The 23,823-nt window shown below is 43.6% G+C and overlaps 1 protein-coding gene across 1 annotated transcript; it reads left to right on the forward strand.

Annotated features, from left to right (window-relative positions):
• Window positions 1-324: 324 nt before the first annotated feature.
• Window positions 325-23,339, forward strand: flvcr1 (FLVCR choline and heme transporter 1). Its single transcript, XM_014144509.2, has 10 exons — window positions 325-1,427; window positions 1,617-1,761; window positions 9,127-9,267; window positions 9,854-9,921; window positions 13,120-13,223; window positions 13,929-14,039; window positions 19,227-19,332; window positions 20,341-20,452; window positions 20,637-20,704; window positions 21,380-23,339. Exons 1-10 carry the CDS (start codon window positions 756-758, stop codon window positions 21,464-21,466), a joined length of 1,614 nt encoding a protein of 537 aa, XP_013999984.2. The 5' UTR covers window positions 325-755; the 3' UTR covers window positions 21,467-23,339.
• Window positions 23,340-23,823: the final 484 nt, after the last annotated feature.

Genomic DNA, 23,823 nt, shown 5'->3' on the forward strand with positions numbered 1-23,823 from the left:
GACGAAAAGAAAGACCCGCATTTTCAAAAACATAATGAATAAAAGTGTAAATTCACCTCCCATCTACAAATTGAAGGTCTACAATTAGCAGAGAAAATTGATTTGTTAGGCCTATGTCATTGAGGTGGATGATTTTATTACACATTTTAGGTATAGATTGTCTCAATCGTTTGTTTTCCAGTGCGAGTATCCTACTGTACAGTATATGCTAGGCAGGTCTATTAGGTTAACCTAAGATTAGGATTAGGGAGAGATAATGAGGAGACCATGTGTCACTAATGAACACATACACCTTTGAACAACCTCAATTCTATTAAGGAAATTATCCAGTTTATTTGAAGGCATATAGAGGCCGGTGAGCACTTCTTCCATTCACATGTCCATGACTGGTTGGGGATAGTAACCGCCATAACCCTCCAAATCAGGTATTTTGATTGGTCGGAGTCATCATCCGAAGGCCTCTATATTTGAGTTGTCTGATGTAAATGCGCCCTGCCTTACAGTACTCTCCACTCCCATGCACTGAACAAAAGCGGCACGGACATAACTAGGCTACAGCAGGACCATGCGAAAGAAGGCGCTTATGAGAGCGAATACAGATAGATAGACTACAATATTTTAAATTGACTTTTTCATAAAACGGTGTATAGTTGTTTTATCTACTAACTGAATGTTGGATCTGCCCTATTTTGCGTAAACGTGCTTCCTGTATTTAGGGTATAGGCTATAGAGATAGGCGACGTTGGCGCAGCATCATGTTGGCTGGCGAGTTGGTACAGGAGCATCTGCGACGTGACAACGCACCTGACGAAATAGACATCTCATGCAAGAGCTCGGTGCGTAACGGGTCAGTCCCAATAGGGGATCAGTACACCGCTCTAACGAATGGATCGGCACATCTGACAGAACTGGACTCGAAGGCGTTGGAACAAGAGATCCCTCCAGATGAGAAGCAGGCTATGCTTCCTGGAGAGGAAAAATGTATCGAAACGAAACTCTATTGGAGAAGATTCGCCGTTTTAGCTGTGTTCAGCTTTTACTCCCTCGTCAACGCATTTCAATGGATCCAGTACAGCATCATCACCAACATTTTTACCCACTTCTACAATGTATCCAGCGACAAGATCGACTGGCTGTCAATTGTATACATGGTCGCGTATGTGCCTTTGATCTTCCCAGCAACATGGTTACTGGATAAAAAAGGACTGAAACTGACAGCCCTTATGGGCGCAGGTTTGAACTGCGTCGGTGCGTGGGTGAAATGCGCCAGCGTCCGGCCAGATCTGTTCGGTGTGACAATGACCGGACAGATAATATGTTCCATAGCCCAAGTCTTCATCCTCGGGCTGCCCTCTAAGATTGCATCAGTGTGGTTTGGCCCGAAGGAGGTGTCTACTGCATGTGCCACTGCCGTGCTGGGTAACCAGGTGCGTGTGTATTGAGTCATGATATGGGTGGCACCTATTGAATCCTTTAGCCTAATCATATTGTAAACTGTAGGCCTGCATGCTCATGATGTACATGTTTATGCTGCTGTATAAAAATAACCATAACTATTTATTTCTGTATTTTGATGGAATATGTGACATTGATGTATTTGTCTGATCCCTTTCTAGCTGGGCACTGCCATTGGCTTCCTGCTTCCACCTGTCTTGGTCCCCAACACTGTGGAAGACATAAAGCTGATGGGACACAACATCAGTGTTATGTTTTATTGGACGGCTGCAGTCTCCACTGCTCTCTTCATCTTGACTGTAATTGGTAAGTTGACACAATCCTCATCATGCCATCTGGAATGGTGTTGTGCAGAAATGCATCCGATTGATAGCACATAATTTAGTCCAGGGCTCTCCAACCCTGTTCCTGGAGAGCTACCGTCCTGTGGGTTTTCATCCCAAACCTAATCTAGCACACCTGATTCTAATAATTAGCTGGTTGATAAGCTAGTTACAGCTGGGGTTGGAGCCAAAACCTACAGGAGGGTAGCTCTCCAGGAACAGGGTTGGAGAGCCCTGATTTAGTCACTGTAGTAACTAACTCCATAGGTCCAGACGACTGCATTTACAATGCCTTCAGAAAGTATTCATACCCCTTGACTTATTCCACGTTTTGTTGTGTTTCAGCTTGAATTCAAAATGGATTTAATATTTTATTTTGCTCACCCATCTACACACTATACCCCATAATGACAAAGTGAAAACATGTTTTTAAAATTTGTGCTAATTTATTCAAAATTAAATACAGAAGTATCGAATTTACATAAGTATTCACACCCCGGCCTACCGAGTGGCGCAGTGGTCTAAGGCACTGCATTGCAGTGCTAGCTGTGCCACTAGAGATTCTGGGTTAGAGTCCAGGCTCTGTCGCCGCCGGCCGTGACCGGGAGACCCATGGGGTGGCGCACAATTTGGTTAGGGGAGGGTTTGGGCGGCAGCGATGTCCTTGTTTCATCGCGCACTAGCGACTCCTGTGGTGGGCCGGGCATAGTGCATGCCGACATGGTCGCCAGATGTACAGTGTTTCCTCCGACTAATTGGTGTGGCTGGCTTCTGGGTTAAGTGGGCATTGTGTCAAGAAGCAGAACGGCTTGGTTGGGTTGTCTTTTGGAGGACGTACGGCTCTCGACCTTCGCCTCCCGAGTATGTACAGGAGTTGCAGCAGTGAGAGCCTATCAGATTTCCTGTTATCAACTGTGGTGGTTCATTTCTTTACTATCAAATGAGGAGAGACAAACTTATCACACAAGTCAGAGTTATACTTAAACTAAATCTTTAATAGTGAGAGCTTTGCAATAGCAATGGCTGGTCGACGAATCACCGTCTCTAATGATTCGTTGAAAAGCGACGAGACAAAAGTACAAAGGTCTTTTATAGCCAAGATCCTCCCTGGGTGACAAGGTGAGACTTTTTAAATGAGAAAGGAGTATCCCGTAGCCAGATAGAATTCGTTATAAATGATCGTTCATCTTGGTCCTTAAGACGAGGTTCCAATCTCGCTCCTGGTACTTCATAGCACAAAAACACCAACTTATCCAATGGCATAAATCAATTGTCAACTCCAGATACTCCCATCTCAAGTAAAACCCCTTCTTGACCCCACTCCTGGACAAGCTCACTGAGGGGAGTGAGCCTCTAGGTCATACACTAACCCAGGTTAAGTGCAACATCAGAGATGACATACAATGGTTCCAGACACTACCACACACATCCCCCAATGCCAAAGGAGGGAGTGACTGGTGCACAGACAAGTAATTGGTTCCCCATTAATCACGCCATCCCTTCACATGGTTTAAGAATAGGTAGACACATTCACATATGAAGACAATGTTCCCTCCTGTCCTCTTCCCTTTCTGATATACCGCATAGCACCAGGGACATGTGAAAGATAAGCCTGACCACTCCCCTCTCTGGGCCCCAGGTGACTGAGCCCCAGCTGAGGGTAGAAGTGCAACTCCCAACACCAGAGTCCGAAGGGATACATTCTAATAACAAGTATATCACATAAGTATATTATGCAGATAAGACATCTTAATTATCTATGTTACACAACTAATTCTGATTCTTCCACTACACAACCTATTGCTCGATCTCCTGGACGACGTTACTAGCCTTTTCCCTGCCTGTACTGTTGCCTTTTTGGACCCCCTGTGTATGACCTTCTGCCTGCCCCTGGACCCAGCCACCTGCCTCCTCCTGTGGTCCTTCACAATAAACACCTGCTGCGCCCTGCGCTTGATACCAGCTCTCTGTTTCCCATCATGTTCATTACAGAATACCTCACCAAAAACGACAGATGGATTCAGCGGAGCTGCAGCTACATCTAGCCCGACAGGAGGAACGAATCAATGAACTCTGCGACCTCCTTCGCCAGTCCATTCCTGCTTCGCCAATATCAGGTGCCACAGCCTCCTCTCGTTCATCTCCCCCTCCATATCTATGCCTAATAAATATGACGGCTCCCCAGGGAAATGTCAAGGATTCCTCATGCAATGTAACCGGTACATAGACCATCACGCCGCTGACTTCACCTCTGACAAAGACAGGGTGGACTTCGTCATCTCCCTACTCACAGGCACAGCTCTGGATTGGGTCACAGCCCTGTGGGCCGCTCAAAGTTCTGATCTGTCCTCTGAATCACGTTTCCACGCCCTCTTCAAGGAGGTGTTCGACGATTCAGTTTCAGGTCGTCACACCGGGGACCTGTTATGTGAGCTGCAACAGGGCCGTTCACCACTGAGTATGCCTTGAGTTCCGCACCATGGCTGCCGTCAGTGGATGGAGTGAACCAGCTCTCCTTACAGTCTACCGGAGGGGTCTTAATCGGAAGTGACAGACCGAACTGGCCTGCAAGGAGATTTAACAGACCTAAACCAATACATCCATATGCATTGGCAACCTACTGGTGGACTTCAGACCTATACAGTTGCCCATGGCCTGCGAGTCTTCCAAGCCCTTCTCTCGCCCACCACGGTCCAAATGCCCCGAACCATGCAACTCGGCCGCGCCCCTCTCACGCCTGATAAGAGACATCGGAGGTTACGTGAACCTGTTCCTCGATTGTGGAGAGAGTAACCCCCTACTCAATAGCTGTCTGATTCGCCCCCCACGAAGGGATGACCACAACCCCTCCACTTCTGCCCAGGTAAGCATCTCTACGTTTTTGAATATTACCAAAAGGCAGTTTGGTATCCTGGCTCTTCTTTCTGCTAATGGGGTCACTCAGTTTGTGGAGGAACTAGTGGACTCGGGGGGAACAGGTAATTTCATTGACAAACAATTGGCACAACAGTTAAGAGTCAAACTAATCCCTGTTAATCCTCCCTTTGGGATTAATGCGCTGGACGGACAACCTCTCAGCACTGGTCTTGTGACTCGGATGACCGAAAGTATCACCCTTCCGATTGGCCTCCTTCACTCTGAGGTCATTCAGTTAATGGTGTTGTCTTCGCCTAAGGAACCCCTCATCCTTGGTCACCCCTGGCTATGCCTTCACGACCCTGCCATCTCCTGGTGGCAAGGGGAACTGCTGTCATGGTCTCCCGCCTGTTTTAAGAACTGCTTCAGTCTACCCTGTCGAGCCACCTCTATAGAAGGACCGGAGTCTGCCATTCCAATCCACATCTCACCTGTATATGCCCAGTTCCTGAGTGTCTTCAGCAAGAAAAAGGCGCCCATTCTGCCCCCTCATCGCCCGATCGACCTCCTTCCTGGGACTTCGCCCCCTAGGGTCTGATCTACCCCTTGTCCATCCCAGAGAAAGAGGCTATGGACACCTATATAGAAGAGGCCCTCTGTAAGGGGTGCGTAACTGGTGGCAGGGAAATCAAACGCAGGAGAGCAGAACTTGGTGAATAGCCGGAACAGTTTAATATATAAAACTAACGGCATACAAAACAACAAACACATGGGTACAAAACCCGTAGCCCACCAGTAACACATAGCACGAGTACTTACAAAATAAACAATTCCCGACAAGGACATGGAGGAAACAGAGGGAAAATATACAACATGTAATTAGGGAATTGAAACCAGGTGTGTGTGAAAACAAGACAAAACAAATGGAACATGAAAAATGGATCGGCGATGGCTAGAAGACCGGTGACGTCGACCACCGAACACCGCCCGAACAAGGAGAAGAACCGACTTCAGCAGAAGTCGTGACACCCTCAACATGGGATTCATCTGTCCATCCACATCTCCGGCTGCATCCCGTTTCTTTTTTGTGAAAAAGGGATGGTAGTCTCTGCCCCTGCATAGATTACCGACCCCTCAATGACCTTACCATCAATAATCACTTCCCTCTGATTTCTGGCCGCACTAGAACAAGTTGGACAGGCTACCATCTACTCCAATCTGGACTTAGGTAGTGCTTACAACCTGGACCGTATCCGAAGTGGGGATGAGTGGAAGACGGCATTCATCACCGCTAGGGGTCACTACAAATACCTGGTTATGCCCTACGGTCTCACCAATGCTCCCACAGTCTTCCGGTCCTTCTTGAATTAAGTTTTCCAGGACATGATCAACCAGTTCCTCATCGTGTACATTGACAATATCTTGATCTACTCTCACTCCATTGCAGAACACGTACAGCATGTGCAACAGGTCCTCCAATGGCTACAGGACCACCACCTTAATGTCAAGGCTGAGAAGAGCACCTTTCACGTTACTACGGTAACCTTCCTAGGGTTCGTGTTGACACCAGGAGGGGTCAACATGGATGAAGGCAAAGTCACAGCCGTGCTTAACTGGCCCAAAACTACCACCGTAAAGAAACTACAACGTGTCCTAGGATTCTCCAACGACTACCGCCGGTTCATCCAAAACTGCAGCAGCACAGCCGCTCCTCTCTCAGCTCTCACCAGTCAAAAACCAGTACCCTCCAATGGACCGACACCACCCTTACTGCATTTGAGACCTTGAAACGCCTCTTCACCTCAGCACCCATCCTTAGGCAGCCAGATCCTACCCTTCCTTTTGTTCTGGAGGTTGATGCATCCGAGGTCGGCGTAGGAGCGGTGCTCTCTCAGCGGGTAGGGACACCTCCCAAATTACACTCATGTGGCTTCTTTTCCAACAAACTGTCACCCACTGAGAGGAACTATGATGTGGGGAACCAAGAGCTCCTAGCCATTAAGCTGGCTATTGAAGAGTGGCGCCACTGGTTAGAGGGAGCTCATCACCCATTCCTTGTCCTTACCGACCACCGTAAATTGGAGTACTTAAGAAGTGCTAAGAGGCTCAAACCCAGACACACTCGCTGGGCACTCTTCTTCACCCGATTCAACTTCACCTTCTGCGCGGCAAGAAAAATGTGAAGGCTGATTCCTTATCCGTCTATTTGACTCCCCTTCCTCTAACCCAGCTCCCGCACCCATCCTGCTTCCGTCTTGTGTCGTGGGACGCATACAGTAGGAAAGCCAATCAGCCGTCCAAGAGGCCCTATGCCACGACCCAGCACCTCCCGACACCCCTGCAGGCAAGACTTACTTTCTGGCGTCCGTCAGACCCCAACTAATGTAGTGGTGCCATACCTCGCCGAGTTCTGGCCATCCCGGGATCACCCGGACCACGGAGCAACTAACACGCAAGTTCTGGTGTTCATCCCTAACAGCAGACGTCCGAGATTACGTTTTTTCTTGTCCCGTCTGTGCATGGGCAAAGAGCCCTTGCCAACTACCTACCAGTAAGCCCGAGCCTTTACCTGCACCACACAGACCATGGTCCCACATTGCCATGGATTTCCTCATGAATCTTCCAGACTCGTCGGGCTTCACGACTATTTTAGTTGTAGTGGACCGGTTCTCCAAGATGTGCAACTCATCCCCCTTCCACATCTACCTAATGCCATGGAAATGGCCGAGTGCATGTTCCACAGGTGTTTCGTCTGTATGGGATCCCGGAAGACATCGTGTCGGATCGGGGACCCCAGTTCATCTCTAGGGTGTGGCGAGCTTTCTGCAACCGACTAGGGGTCTCCATCAGCCTATCCTCCGGATACCATCCCCAAACCAACGGGCAGACAGAACGCCTGAATCAGGAAATGGGGAAGTACCTTCGCCAACACTGCACCCACCAACCACACGAGTGGAGTCGCTATCTTGCCTGGCCCGAATACGCACAGAACTCCCTGGTGCATTCCTCACTCCTTTTCAGTGTGTCATCGGATACCAAACCCCCATGTTCCCATGGGAGACAGAGCCCGGAACTGTGCCTGCCATCGATGAGTGGTTTCGACGGAGTGAGCAGGTTTGGGAGACCGCACATTGGCACCTCCGTCAAGCTTCCTTCTCCCAGAAACGGTTCATTGACCGGCATTGCCGACCTACTCCACTCTTCCACCCTGGGCAACGTGTGTGGCTCACTTTCCAGCTCACTTTCCAGCCCACCTTCCAGCTCACACTCTCAAACACATAGATCCCCTGAACGCAACTCACTCTCCAGATCCCAATCGCCTGAATTCTGATCACCTGTTCACACACCTGTATGTCATTATCACACACTATTTAGTTCAGTTCTTTGCACCCCATCATTGTGAGGTATTGTTTGTTTTGTGACACGCTTCTATTCGGAGCTCCGTTTGTCCCGTAATTTACTCCTCCCATGTATAATAGTTTTTGCCTGCCTCACTAACGACGCCTTTTGCCTATTCCCTGCCTGTACTTTAGCCTATCGGATTTCCTGTTATCAACCTATTGCTCAATCTCCCGGACGACGTTACTAGCCTTTTCCCTGCCTGTACTGTTGCCTTTTTGGACCCCCTGTGTATGACCTGCCTGCCCCTGGACCCAGCCACCTGCCTCCTCCTGTGGTCCTTTTATTAATTTTGTAAAATGTTCTACATACAAAATTACACTTTCACATTATGGGGTATTGTGTGTAGATCAGTGACACAAAAATATAATTGTAATCAATTTAAATTCAGGCTGTAACACAACAAAATGTGGAAAAATTCAAGGCGTGTGAATACTTTCTGAAGGCACTGTAGAATTTCTATAGGCTACGCATTCCATACAACCATGCAAATATACCACAGTAAATCCAACCCAGTATCACAGATTATTGTGAAATAGACACAAATTACTTATTGGACATTTTTGACAGGCACAATAAAATATGTAATTTTTTGTGTGCAGCAGAACATTTTGTATACAGTGAATTTCAATCACAGAGAAAGACAGTAGGTTACTTAAGACAGAAACGATAGGAAGGAGGTTGGTCATTGAGGATGGGTGGGCATATAATGCGAACGTCTAGCAAACCCTAGCCGAGCTATAATGTTAGCGGTCTAGCTAACGTTAGCCACCTAGCTAGCCTAGCTAAAGTTAGCCACAACAAATTGGAATTCGTTTAATGTACTCAAATGCATTATGAAGAAAGAAATACACACAAAATGCATTGTGAAGAAAATTGTGTAATACACACAAAGTGTGCCTGTCACGAATTTCGAGTAAGTAATTTGTGTTTATTTCACAATAAGCTGTGATAGCGTTTTGCAAAATCAGGAATGAGTCATTGCAGTCATAAGCTACTGAGTGCATTTGAAGCAAGAAACAAACACTTGGTCATTATATTGTAAAGCTGTAAATACAGCGTGTTAGTGTTGACTATGTCTCTTCTCTCTTAGTCATGAAAGACAGACCCTCACTGCCTCCCAGCCAAGCTCAGGCTGTCCTGCCTGACTGTGCTCCTGAAGACTACTCCTACAGACAGTCCATCATAAACCTGTTCAAGAACAAACCTTTCATCCTACTGCTCATCAGTTATGGTGAGACACCAGACTTATCATAACCGTACCTTATTTTGCTCCTTATGTTGTTACTACACTTACTATAACCATGTTATTACCACTGTAACACAAAGCTACCTTAAAGTTATGGTGAGACACCTGACTAATTGCCAGGTCTGTGCTTTAGCAAACTCATCTGTTGGGTTTGTTGTCATGCCAAATGTGTTTTTACATGACAAATAAAGTTAGAGTTGGCCGAAGCACATACAGATCTGGGGCCAGGCCAGTTATCCTGAGTGTGGACCAAAGTCTCTTGTTATTGCATTCTGTTCATTCACTGATTGTTTGCTGGGGATATTTGTTCTATTATGAGATCCATCTGTCTTTAACCCCATACAAGGCAGATGAGATCTGTCCTTTAACCCCATGCACCCAAGGCAGACTGACTGCCCAGTGCTCAGTCCAGTTATGCATGTTTCTTGGATTTGACCTCTAGAGAGTTTATTTTGTTGGTGTTCAGTTATTTTCATGGTTTTGTGTGTACTACATAGATTCTTGGAATTGATATCACTATGGCGGGATGAAATATTGAAATAAATCTATTTTGTTTCCCATTTTCTTTTAGGTATCATGACTGGTTCTTTCTACTCTGTGTCAACACTCCTCAATCAGATGATTATGGCTTGTTACGAGGTAAGTGGAGTACAAAAGATGTGTATTCCAATGACTGAAAATGAAGATTATTTGATAAGTTGATTTACTACATGCATAGCTAGATCAAACACAAGCTCTTGAACAGGACAGTAGTAAATAATTTAGGGAAAAGGCTTTCTCTGTAAAGAGATGGAGTTAAATGAGAGCAGAAACCATGAAAGGGCACGAATCCATTGTCTCCCGCTTTGAAGTTCATTATCAGCTTTTTACGCATGCCTGCTACCCATGGAGGAGAGAGTCAATCAGGGTTGGCTAAAAGACTGAAAGACAAGCAACTTTCTGTGAACTCTAGTAGCAGCCTTCTCTCATTTTAACATGTCAGATGACATAAACATCACTTTCCCACCAGACTTTCCATAAATCCCTGAACTGTACCCCCTAAACTGATACACCATGTACAGTACCAGTCAAAAGGTTGGACAAACCTACTCATTCTAGGGATGCTTTCTTTTTACTATTTTCTACATTGTAGAATAATATTGGAGACATCAAAACTATGAAATAACACACATGGAATCAAAAAAAAGGGTTAAACATATCTAAATATATTTTATATTTGAGATTCTTCAAAGTAGCCACCCTTTGCCTTGATGACATCTTTGCACACTCTTGGCATTCTCTCAACCAGTTTCATGAGGTAGTCACCTGGAATGCATTTCAATTAACTGGTGTGCTGTGTTAAAAGTACATTTGTGGAATTTCTTTCCTTCTTAATGCGTTTGAGCCAATCAGTTTTGTTGTGACAAGGTATGGGTGGTATACAGAAGATAGCCGTATTTGGTAAAAGACCAAGTCCATATTATGGCAAGAACAGTTCAAATAAAGAGAAACACAAGTCCATCATTACTTTAAGACATGAGGTCAATCCGGAAAATTAAGAACTTTGAAAGTTTCTTCAAGTGCAGTCACAAAAGCCATCGAGCGCTATGATGAAACTGTCTCTCATGAGGAACGCCACAGGAAAGGAAGACCCAGAGTTACCTCTGCTGCAGAGGATAAGTTCATTAGAGTTACTAGCCTCAGAAAATTGCAGCCCAAATAAATACTTCAGAGTTCAAGTAACAGACACATCAACATCAACTGTTCAGAGGTGTAACGGTTGTCGTCTGGAATGGAGGACCAAAACGCAGCAGGAATGTGGATGCTCATCTTGATATTTATTTTTAAATAAAGTGAACACCCAAAACAACAAAACGCACGAACAACAAAACAGTCTTGTCAGGCTCACACAGGCAAAACAAGAAACAATCACCCACAAACACTAAACCAAACAATTACCATTATATAGGACTCTCAATCAGAGGCAACGAGAAAGCACCTGCCTCCAATTGAGAGTCCAACCCCCCATTAACCTACACATAGAAATATACCAACCCAGAAAGAACATAGAAGTACAAAACATAGAACATAAACCAAAACCCGGAAATAATAAATCAAACGCCCTACTAAATAAACCACGACCCCGAACCACATAAAACAAATACCCTCTGCCACGTCCTGATCAAACTACAATAACAAATAACCCTTATACTGGTCAGGACGTGACAAGAGGAGACTGCATGAATCAGGCCTTCATGGTCGAATTGCTGCAAAGAAACCACTACTAAAGGACACCAATAAGAAAAAGAGACTTGCTTGGGCCAAGAAACATGAGCACTGGACATTAGACCGGTGGAAATCTATCCCTTGGTCTGATGAGACCAAATGTAAGATTTTTGGTTCCAACCACTGTGTCTTTGTGAGATTCAGAGTAGGTGAACGGATGATCTCCGCATGTGGGGTTCCCACTAAGAAGCATGGAGGAGGAGGTGTGATGGTGTGGGGGTGCTTTGCTGGTGACACTGTGATTCATTTAGAATTGTAGGCACACTTAAACAGCATGCCTACCACAGCATTCTGCAGCGATACGCCATCCCATCTGGTTTGCAGTTAGTGGGACTATCATTTGTTTTTCAACAGGCAGTGACCCAACACACATCCAGGCTGTGTAAGGGCTATTTGACCAAGAAGGAGAATGATGGAGTGCTGCATGAGATGCCCTGGCCTCAACAATCACCCGACCTCAACGGTTTTGTCACGTCCTGACCAGTATAGGGGTTATTTGTTATTGTAGTTTGGTTAGGACGTGGCAGAGGGTATTTGTTTTATGTGGTTCGGGGTGGTGGTTTATTTAGTAGGGCGTTTGATTAATTATTTCCGGGTTTTTGGGTAATGTTCTATGTTTGTATTTCTATGTGGTCTCTGGTCTTTTGTATTTCTATGTCTGGTTTATTGGGGTTGGACTCTCAATTGGAGGCAGGTGTGTTCTCGTTGCCTCTGATTGGGAGTCCTATATGTGGGTATGTGTTTGGTTTAGTGTTTGTGGGAGATTGTTTCTTGTTTTGCATGTGTGAGCATGACAAGACTGTTTTGTTGTTCGTGAGTTCTTCATTTTTGTTATTTTGGTGTTCACTTTAGTTTAAAATAAAATACAAGATGAGCATCCACATTCCTGCTGCGTTTTGGTCCTCCATTCCAGACGACAACCGTTACAGGTTTGGGATGAGTTGGAGTGAAGGAAAAGCAGCCAACAAGTTGGCATATGTGGGAACTCCTTCAAGACTGCTGGAAAAGCATTCCAGGGAAGCTGGTTGAGAGAATTCCAAGAGTGTGCAAAGCTGTAATCAAGGCAAAGGGTGGCTACTCTGTATACCACCCCTACCTTGTCACAACACAACTGATTGGCTCAAATGAATTAAGAAGGAAAGAAATTCCACAAATGTACTTTTAACAAGGCACACCTGTTAATTGAAATGCATTCCAGGTGACTACCTCATGAAGCTGTTTGAGAGAATGCCAAGAGTGTGCAACGCTGTCATCAAGGCAAAGGGTGGCTACTTTGAAGAATCTAATATATAACATATATTTTGATGTGTTAAACACTTTTTTGGTTACCGCATGATTCCATATGTGTTATTTCATAGTTTTAATGTCCTCACTATTATTCTGCAAAGTAGAAAATAGTAAAAAATAAAGGTCATACATGCATCCAGACCATATTGTGTCTGGAGTCCTCATGAGCCTCAAGTTTTAACTAAATGCTCTTAGCCATGGGTCTTCATGTGAATATGATAGTGTGGCACATGTCCCTAGAAAAGCCTGCTTTACCCTACACTAACATTAACCTCATCACCCCAGAACCAGGAACTGAATGCAGGCAGGATTGGTCTCACCCTTGTGGTGGCTGGAATGGTGGGTTCCATCATCTGTGGACTGTGGCTGGATCACACCAAAACCTACAAGTAGGTACTGTCCTAAAGCACAACTACCGATGACATGAATCACTACATTATTTGTTGACACAGTCATGAAACTATGTTGCACATGATGCAATCTGGAGCTGCGGAAGGCAGTTACAGTGTATGTCTATTTAAATTGGTATAGTTATTTTTCGAAACTTTTTTGCAGACAGATTCTGCTGTTACTAGAAAGGGAAGTTCTGTAAATACACAAATTTTGAAGTTTATGAGTTTTAACTCACCCTTTAGATATGCAGTCTATGGTACATTCCAAGAATTAAGTCCTGCCAGTTCAGACCCTAATAATGCAGGTTTGTAGTAAATTGCTCTTAATGCATTTAGGGACATTTCTCACATGGCAAATCATGTTCATTTGCTCTGAAAGTCACCCTGTGCTCAACAGATTATCCTCTGGAGAAGCTGTGCTATGTGTTCTGATATGTTACTCATACTGGTGCGGGGTTTTGTATGAAATCAATGGTTAGAATCAGTGACATTTACAGGAAGCTTTAACGTAATTAATAATAAAGTAAACGTATATAGGCTATGTAATTCCCTAAGACATAGAGAATGATGAAGGTGGAAGTGACATTGTACATTTTCCCTGCCCATGGTACCTCCCTACTGCCTCTTTAATTGTGAAACTCTCGGTATTGAATGTATCCACTTGTATTTACATAAATGTTCTGTTCTGTGATTGTTCTTCAGAATGACCACTTTGATTGTCTACATCCTGTCCTTCATTGGTATGCTGGTGTTCACCTTCACTCTGGACCTCAACAGTATCTACCTGGTGTTCTTCACTGCCGGCGTGCTGGGGTAAGGCTGGAGATAACCCCTCTCTTGGAACTAGATAAAAAAAGACTGTCTAGCATCATCATTGAGAGACGCTTCTCATTTGTGTAACTGACGTCTTTGTAACCGGACATGATCCTGTAGCCACAAAGGAAATGGTTTCCTATCAGATTGTAAAGAATTTATTGAAATGATAATTAAGAAGTAAAATAGTTATGATAGCCCATGTTGCACATTGTGTCTACATGACAAGGTAGTGAACCATAGGGTGTCATTCAGGACATTTCAAATGCAAGCCTCTTATTTTACTTTCAATACCATGGTCTAATAAGCTTTTGGACATCAGCTTCTCGTTCTCTTGTATGCTCTGAAGGTAAACAGTCACTCATGCAATGTCTCTATTATTTATGTATTGTTCAGGGGCGGACTGGAACCAGAAATCTGCCCTGGCATTTCTAACACACCGGCCCATTTTATTCCTTGACGCCCCCATTATTAGCCAGATAATGATAATTTTGTGCAAAAAAAACTAAACTGGACAGGCCCACTGGGCTAAAAATGGACCAGCCCATCTGGCATTTTTCCAAAATACCATATGGCCAGTCCGGCCCTGGTTATGTTCAACAATTATCAACGTCAAGGGCATCAAGATAAAGCAGTGTGTTTTCCCTGTGGGCAGGCATGGTTCACTGATATGATATTGTTATTCAAATCAAATCAAATGTATTTATATAGCCCTTCTTACATCAGCTGATATCTCAAAGTGCTGTACAGAAACCCAGCCTAAACTCCAAACAGCAAGCAATGCAGGTGTAGAAGCACGGTGGCTAGGAAAAACTCCCTAGAAAGGCCAAAACTTAGGAAGAAACCTAGAGAGGAACCAGGCTATGAGGGGTGGCCAGTCCTCTTCTGGCTGTGCCGGGTGGAGATTATAACAGAACATGGCCAAGATGTTAAAATGTTCATAAATGACCAGCATGGTCAAATAATAATAATCACATTAGTTGTCGAGGGTGCAACAAGTCAGCACCTCAAGAGTAAATGTCAGTTGGCTTTTCATAGCCGATCATTGAGAGTATCTCTACCGCTCCTGCTGTCTCTAGAGAGTTGAAAACAGCAGGTCTGGGACAGGTAGCACGTCCGGTGAACAGGTCAGGGTTCCATAGCGCGCGGAGAACAGTTGAAACTGGAGCAGCAGCACGGCCAGGTGGACTGGGGACAGCAAGGAGTCATCATGCCAGGTAGTCCTGAGGCATGGTCCTAGGGCTCAGGTCCTCCGAGAGAGAGAAAGAGAAAAAGAGAGAATTAGAGAGAGCATACTTAAATTCACACAGGACACCGGATAAGACAGGAGAAATACTCCAGATATAACAGACTGACCCTAGCCCCCCGACACATAAACTACTACAGCATAAATACTGGAGGCTGAGACAGGAGGGGTCAGGAGACACTGTGGCCCCATCCGATGATACCCCCGGACAGGGCCAAACAGGCAGGATATAACCCCACCCACTTTTCCAAAACACAGCCATCCTGAGACAAGGCAAAGTATAGCCCACAAAGATCTCCGCCACGGCACAACCCAAGGGGGGGGGCGCCAACCCAGACAGGAAGACCACATCAGTGACTCAACCCACTCAAGTGACGCACCCCTCCTAGGGACGGCATGGAAGAACACCAATAAGCCAGTGACTCAGCCCCTGTAATAGGGTTAGAGGCAGAGAATCCCAGTGGAGAGAGGGGAACCAGCCAGGCAGAGACAGCAAGGGCGGTTCGTTGCTCCAGAGCCTTTCCGTTCACCTTCACACTCCTGGGCCAGACTACACTCAATCATAGGACCTACTGAAGAGATGAGTCTTCAGTAAAGACTTAAAGGTTGAGACCAAGTCTGCGTCTCTCACATGGGTAGGCAGACCATTCCATAAAAATGGAGCTCTATAGGAGAAAGCCCTGCCTCCAGCTGTTTGCTTAGAAATTCTAGGGACAATTAGGAGGCCTGCGTCTTGTGACCGTAGCGTACGTGTAGGTATGTACGGCAGGACCAAATCGGAAAGATAGGTAGGAGCAAGCCCATGTAATGCTTTGTAGGTTAGCAGTAAAACCTTGAAATCAGCCCTTGCCTTAACAGGAAGCCAGTGTAGGGAGGCTAGCACTGGAGTAATATGATAATTTTTTTTGTTTCTAGTCAGGATTCTAGCAGCCGTATTTAGCACTAACTGAAGTTTATTTAGTGCTTTATCCGGGTAGCCGGAAAGTAGAGCATTGCAGTAGTCCAACCTAGATGTAACAAAAGCATGGATTCATTTTTCTGCATCATTTTTGGACAGAAAGTTTCTGATTTTTGCAATTTTATGTAGATGGAGAAAAGCTGTCCTTGAAACAGTCTTGATATGTTCTTCAAAAGAGAGATCAGGGTCCAGAGTAACGCCGAGGTCCTTCACAGTTTTATTTGAGACGACTGTACAACCATCAAGATTAATTGTCAGATTCAACAGAAGATCTCTTTGTTTCTTGGGACCTAGAACAAGCATCTCTGTTTTGTCCGAGTTTAAAAGTAGAAAGTTTGCAGCCATCCACTTCCTTATGTCTGAAACACAGGCTTCTAGCGAGGGCAATTTTTGGGCTTCCGCATAGCAGTGAAATTTAACATTATGTTTTTGAATGACATCCCCAAGAGGTAATATATATAGTGAAAACAATAGTGGTCCTTAAACGGAACCTTGAGGAACACCAACATTTACAGTTGATTTGAAAGAGGACAAACCATTCACAGAGACAAACTGATATCTTTCCGACAGATAAGATCTAAACCAGGCCAGAACTTGTCCGTGTAGACCAATTTGGGTTTCCAATCTCTCCAAAAGAATGTGGTGATCGATGGTATCAAAAGCAGCACTAAGATCTAGGAGCACGAGGACAGATGCAGAGCCTCGGTCTGACGCCATTAAAAGGTCATTTACCACCTTCACAAGTGCAGTCTCAGTGCTATGATGGGGTCTAAAACCAGACTGAAGCGTTTCGTATACATTGTTTGTCTTCAGGAAGGCAGTGAGGCAACAGCTTTTTCAAAAATGTTTGAGAGAAATGGAAGATTCGATATAGGCCGATAGTTTTTTTAATTTTCTGGGTCAAGATTTGGCTTTTTCAAGAGAGGCTTTATTACTGCCACTTTTAGTGAGTTTGGTACACATCCGGTGGAGAGAGCCATTTATTATGTTCAACATAGGAGGGCCAAGAACAGGAAGCAGCTCTTTCAGTAGTTTAGTTGGAATAGTGTCCAGTATGCAGCTTGAAGATTTAGAGGCCATAATTATTTTCATCATTGTGTCAAGAGATATAGTACTAAAACACTTTAGTGTCTCCCTTGATCCTAGGTCCTGGCAGAGTTGTGCAGACTCAGGACAACGGAACTTTGGAGGAATACGCAGATTTAAAGAGGAGTCCGTAATTTGCTTTCTAATGATCATGATCTTTTCCTCAAAGAAGTTCATGAATTTATTACTGCTGAAGTGAAAGCCATCCTCTCTTGGGGAATGCTGCTTTTTAGTTAGCTTTGCGACAGTATCAAAAATAAAATTCGGATTGTTCTTATTTTCCTCAATTAAGTTGAAAAATAGGATGATCGAGCAGCAGTGAGGGCTCTTCGATACTGCACGGTACTGTCTTTCCAAGCTAGTCGGAAGACTTCCAGTTTGGTGTGGCGCCATTTCCGTTCCAATTTTCTGGAAGCTTGCTTCAGAGCTCATGTATTTTCTGTATACCAGGGAGCTAGTTTCTTATGACAAATGTTTTTAGTTTTTAGGGGTGCAACTGCATCTAGGGTATTGCGCAAAGTTAAATTGAGTTCCTCAGTTAGGTGGTTAACTGATTTTTGTCCTCTGATGTCCTTGGGTTTGCAGAGGGAGTATGGAAGGGCATCAAGGAATCTTTGGGTTGTCTGAGAATTTATAGCACGACTTTTAATGCTCCTTGGTTGGGGTCTGAGCAGGTTATTTGTTGCGATTGCAAACGTAATAAAATGGTGGTCCGATAGTCCAGGATTATGAGGAAAAACACTAAGATCCACAACATTTATTCCACGGGACAAAACTAGGTCCAGAGTATGACTGTGGCAGTGAGTAGGTCCAGAGACATGTTGGACAAAACCCACTGAGTCAATGATGGCTCCGAAAGCCTTTTGGAGTGGGCCTTTGGACTTTTCCATGTGAATATTAAAGTCACCAAAAATTAGAATATTATCTGCTATGACTACAATGTCCGATAGGAATTCAGGGAACTCAGTGAGGAACGCTGTATATGGCCCAGGAGGCCTGTAAACAGTAGCTATAAAAAGTGATTGAGTAGGCTGCATAGATTTCATGACTAGAAGCTCAAAAGACGAAAACGTTGGTGGTTTTTCTTTTTGTAAATTGAAATTTGCTATCGTAAATGTTAGCAACACCTCCGCAACACGGGGGATATGGTCACTAGTGTAACCAGGAGGTGAGGCCTCATTTAACACAGTAAATTCATCAGGCTTAAGCCATGTTTCAGTCAGGCCAATCACATCAAGATTATGATCAGTGATTAGTTCATTGACTATAACTGCCTTTGAAGTGAGGGATCTAACATTAAGTAGCCCTATTTTGAGATGTGAGGTATCACGATCTCTTTCAATTATGGCAGGAATGGAGGAGGTCTTTATTCTAGTGAGATTGCTAAGGCGAACACCGCCATGTTTAGTTTTGCCCAACCTAGGTCGAGGCATAGACACGGTCTCAATGGGGATAGCTGAGCTGACTACACTGACTGTGCTAGTGGCAGACTCCACTAAGCTGGCAGGCTGGCTAACAGCCTGCTGCCTGGCCTGCACCCTAATTTAATTGTGGAGCTAGGGGAGTTAGAGCCCTGTCTATGTTCGTAGATAAGATGAGATCACCCCTCCAGCTAGGATGGAGTCCGTCACTCCTCAACAGGCCAGGCTTGGTCCTGTTTGTGGGTGAGTCCCAGAACGAGGGCCAATTATCTACAAATTCTATCTTTTGGGAGGGGCAGAAAACAGTTTTCAAGCAGCGATTGAGTTGTGAGACTCTGCTGTAGAGCTCATCACTCCCCCTAACTGGGAGGGGGCCAGAGACAATTACTCGATGCCGACACATCTTTCTAGCTGATTTACACGCTGAAGCTATGTTGCGCTTGGTGACCTCTGACTGTTTCATCCTAACATCGTAGGTTCTTCATGACTGGTTACCTGCCGCTTGGCTTTGAATTTGGGGTTGAAATTACGTATCCTGAATCGGAAGGGACATCTTCTGGTCTTCTTAATGCATTTGCACAGGTAAGCGACAGACACATGATCATCTAAACAATCATGAATATTTTTTTTATTGTTTGTGGAACCATGCTCGACTGCCTCCAGTGATATTTTCAGGCAAATACTTTTGGGTATTCCCGTGCACCACAGCATGTGTCCTCCCCTCAACAGTGTATTATGTAATATTTGCCTACCCACACAAAGTCTGCATAGTACATTTGCTTTCTATTCTAGCTCTTCATAAAATTATTTAGCTTCTTTGCCAAGTGGGCGTCTGAGAAGTTTTTTGTTTGGTAATCTGTTTTGTTAGTCACTATAAACTTGTATACACTTGTCACACTCGTCGTAAAGATGGGACCAAGGCGCAGCGGGAATGTGTATGCTCATCTTCTTGTTTATTGAGAAGAAAACGAAACAAACCACTTAATCAAAACAACAACGACGAAAAAACTGTCCTGTGAGACATACAGCTACACATGGAACAACTACCCACAAAAACCCATGAAAAAACACCCCTACTAAATAGGACCTTCAATTAGAGGCAACGAGAAACAGCTGCCTCCAATTGAAGGTCAAACCAATAAACTAAGCATAGAAATAGATAAACTAGACACAGACATAGAAATAGACTAACATAGAACATTGCCCAACAAACCCCGAAACACATTAAACAAACACCCCCTGACCAAACTACAATAACAAATAACCTCTTTACTGGTCAGGAGGTGACAACACTCTTGGAAAAAAAGGTGCTATCTAGAACCAATAATGGTTCTTCGGCTGTCCACATAGAAAAACCCTTTTAAGAACCCCTTTTGGTTCCAGGTAGAACTCTTTTGGGTTTCATGGAGAACCTTTTCCACAGAAGGTTCTACATGTAACCCAAAATAGTTGTACTTTGGACCAAAAATGGTTCTCCTATGGGGACAGCTGAAGAAGCCTTTTGGAACTATTTTTTTCTAAGAGTGTACCCTTGAGGGACTACAGGTGTATAGTGTGTTTCTCACCTCCTATGTCTTCTTCCTCCCTCAGATCTTTGGGATTATTTTCACGTTGATCCAGGGAAGACTGACAACAGACTACAACCCCCTGGCTGGGAACCTGTTCCTCTGTGTCTGGATCTTCCTGGGCATCTTTCTCACAGGTTGTTTGGCTCTCTGATCTGTTCTATGGAGTGTGGGTGTCTTCCATATGATCCACCTTCTGCTATGAAAACTGATACAGGCTGATAAAATACAATGCAATACTATGTAGGCTACACCACAACGTTGTATGTTTATATATTTTTTGATGAGGCTCTCTTAATTACTTTCACTTGTTTATTTCAGCCTTAATAAAATCAGAACTGAAAAGAAACAATGTCAATATGGGCATGGACCACAGAAATCTTCAAGCAGTAAGTCACATTCTGTCCATTTACCTCAGAGAGAGATTTTGTATTTTCCTTTTCTTTCTCCTAAAAGGTCACCCTCCTCTTAATCACTTTTCCTTGAATGACGCAGATGTCAGGTCACTCGTCTGTTTGTTCTTTCACATTGACAGCCATTGTGAAAGCTGTCTCATATCTCATGAGATCCCCAACATCAAGGGCCGGGCAAACCTCAAAAGACAGAAAAGTCCTGCAGTGTCTCAGCCACTGACCACTCTGCTGGGCTCATCTAATGTGAATTTTTATCATGTCGAGAGCTGCGTGCTGGGAAAAGCAAATTATTCTTTTAATACATTTGTTTTCCATGGATTATTTGGTATAGTCTTCAGGCAGTCACTAGACAAAATATGTATAGTAGTAGTCATGTTGCATATTTACTGAAAAGATGTATAGTTTTATAGTTCCCAGGAGCATAGCTGACGTCAGTATAGGGCATCTGAAAACTTGTGCTGTCGGATGTTGTTATGGGATACTAGAATATCATTTGGCACTGTGATTATGTACCCCACTATGTTGGTTTAATATACAGTGACTGGCTTATAACATTGTTACAACTAGTTACTTGAGTGATGAGAAGACTTTGTCTCATGAAAGGAGAATAGAATACTTTAATTAAAGATATATTTCTCTCTGCTGTCTTAGGTCCCTACCGAGTGCCCTTCAGACAAGCCAACCAATGGCGTCAAGATGGAAACTTCAGTCAGCTTTTCCCATGAGACCTCACTTTAATCCAAAAAGGACAGGGGGGGTCAGGTCGCTCAACACTACTGAACATTTCAGAGGCCTACAACGCATTCAACAACATTTCCTGAGGTTACTTGAAATCTCCTTTTCTTTGGATTGTATACTGTAATGTGTTATAATGTTTGTACTGTAGTGGTTTTAGCCAAGCCATGATTTCTTTATACATAGGTAAACTATAAGCACCTAAATACACCTTTTAACTTCCAATAGTCCTCTCCTTCTTTTGCTTGATGAACCACTTCTGTCTCTTATTTAAGGCCTTACACAAAATCAAAAGGGAAATATAATGTAGGATCTCTGACCTGCCTTAGCCTGTGAGGAAGAACATTGTTGTCATTATGGTGATGTTATTATTGTGATGCTGCATTATTTTAATTGCATGACAATGCAGTTTAACAGTGTCAGTTTTGTTCTCTACGACATGTCAGCCATTCATACAAATATGGACCAAATATGACGCACTAAGATGCACAATGCATATGACGAAGGTGCAACATGCACAATCTACATTTCAGTGTATTACTTACGTGCATGCTTTTGAAAGTGATAAAATGTTAAAATGTTGACAACTTTGTTGAATAAATGGCACAGATAACCGTTCTGCCGAGATAGGTAGCTAATGGTATAGCAGCGCCACCCAGAGGGATTTTGTGGAAATACTAAGAAAGCTGTGTGGATGATGAAGCACAAACAGGAGTGATAATGACTGCAGCGTTACAATTAAAATAGCTCCAACCCTTCACAGTGGATTATATAGCTCAAACTGTGGCTATAAGGACTATGCACCGTAGGTAGCCTAGTGGTTAGAGCGTTGGGACGGTAACCTCCCGGTCGAATCCCCGAACTGACAAGGTAAAAATCTGTCGTTCTGCTCCTGAGCAAGGCAGTTTATCCCCGGGTGCCGAAAACGTGGATTTTGATCAAGGCAGCCCCCCGCACCTCTTTGATTCATAGGGTTGGGTTAAAAGCGGAAGATACATTTCAGTTGAATACATTCAGTTGGACAACTGACTAGGTATTTCCCAGCACATCTCTAAACCGCTATATTTTGGCTCTTGTATTTCCTTTGTTTTAACGGGAATAAGTAATATCATCCCATCAATAATCAGAAGATCCAGGCGTTTCTGCTATCTCAAAAAACAATGTAATGTTTTTAAATGGTTGCTTCCTGCAGGATATGTCCAAATTAGTGCTTATAATTATTAATATTTGCGTATCAAAGCTAATGTTATTATTTAGCTTCTTATGTCCGTAGAAAAAAAACATTTATTTGTTTGACAGATGTATTCCTCTCTTTTCTAGCGTTTTATGTAGTTCTGAATAATGATGAAGTAACATTTCTATATGGACATTCATAACATTTCCTTGCTTTTTTCTAAATTTGATAGTTCACTTATACCAATGTAGTTATTTGTTTCAATTATTTATTCATCTTTATTTCAATGTATTGCATTTACCAAGACCATTGAATTGAATCATTGTTCCCAACTGAAAATGAGTACATCCGGACCTTGAACTATACTTACAGTATGTGCAGTACAACATATGGCTTTGACACACCACTGTCTAAAGTCTCGACAGCCTGATTTATAATTTCGCAAAGTAATCCACAGTATAGTCAATGCCAACACTGTTATAATGCAGCTGCTATAGAATGTGTCTGCTGCACAATCCCTTCAAGGTGCCCCAGAGTGTACTGTAAAAATTTGGTTTTAGTTTTGCCTCTGTAGTTTGTCTTTGGGCTTTTGTCGGTGGTAAGGAGTCGCATGTATACTTGCTTATCTGCAGATAATGTACTGTGGCAATCAAAACATAAAACACAGACTGTAAACAATACAATAAAATGATTTTTAGCTCAGCTACTATAGTCAGTGGATGTTGTAATTCTGTATATGTTTTATTAATTGTAGTCATGAGGTGTCACAGAAGACTTTTAGCTAATGACCTAGATATTGTAACAACAGTGCCCTCATGTGGTGACCAATACATTTTCATAAGCATATAGTGTATTCTAATAATGGTTTTGTGACAGTATCCTAAGTGATTGAAATGCTAGCATTTAGGTTTGCCCAATACTGGAAATCGTGAAGAGAAAGTTAGACCAATAAATGTTGGAATATGCGTTTGGCGAACATTGTCCAGAAGAGGGCATATTTGGCAAACTAACCTGTTACTGGAGTGCTTATTCTCATATTTCTAAACGAGTAACCTTGATATGCCACTAGGGCAATTTGATAAATACATGAAATGTATTTGTCCTCTGCATTAATAATTTGGCCCTCGATAATCTTGGACAATATGTAAACATGTACATTGCTTGCTAAAACAAGCCAATATAATTT

Source organism: Salmo salar, chromosome ssa15 (assembly GCF_905237065.1).
Source record: "Salmo salar chromosome ssa15, Ssal_v3.1, whole genome shotgun sequence".
Classification (NCBI taxonomy): Eukaryota; Metazoa; Chordata; class Actinopteri; order Salmoniformes; family Salmonidae; genus Salmo; species Salmo salar.

Coding starts and splice junctions, on each gene's coding strand:
- flvcr1 (XM_014144509.2), top strand. CDS start 756: ATGTTGGCTGGCGAGTTGGTACAGGAGCATCTGCGACGTGACAACGCA. Junction 1,428..1,616: donor CTGCCGTGCTGGGTAACCAG/GTGCGTGTGTAT, acceptor ATCCCTTTCTAG/CTGGGCACTGCCATTGGCTT. Junction 14,040..19,226: donor TTCACTGCCGGCGTGCTGGG/GTAAGGCTGGAG, acceptor CTAACATCGTAG/GTTCTTCATGACTGGTTACC.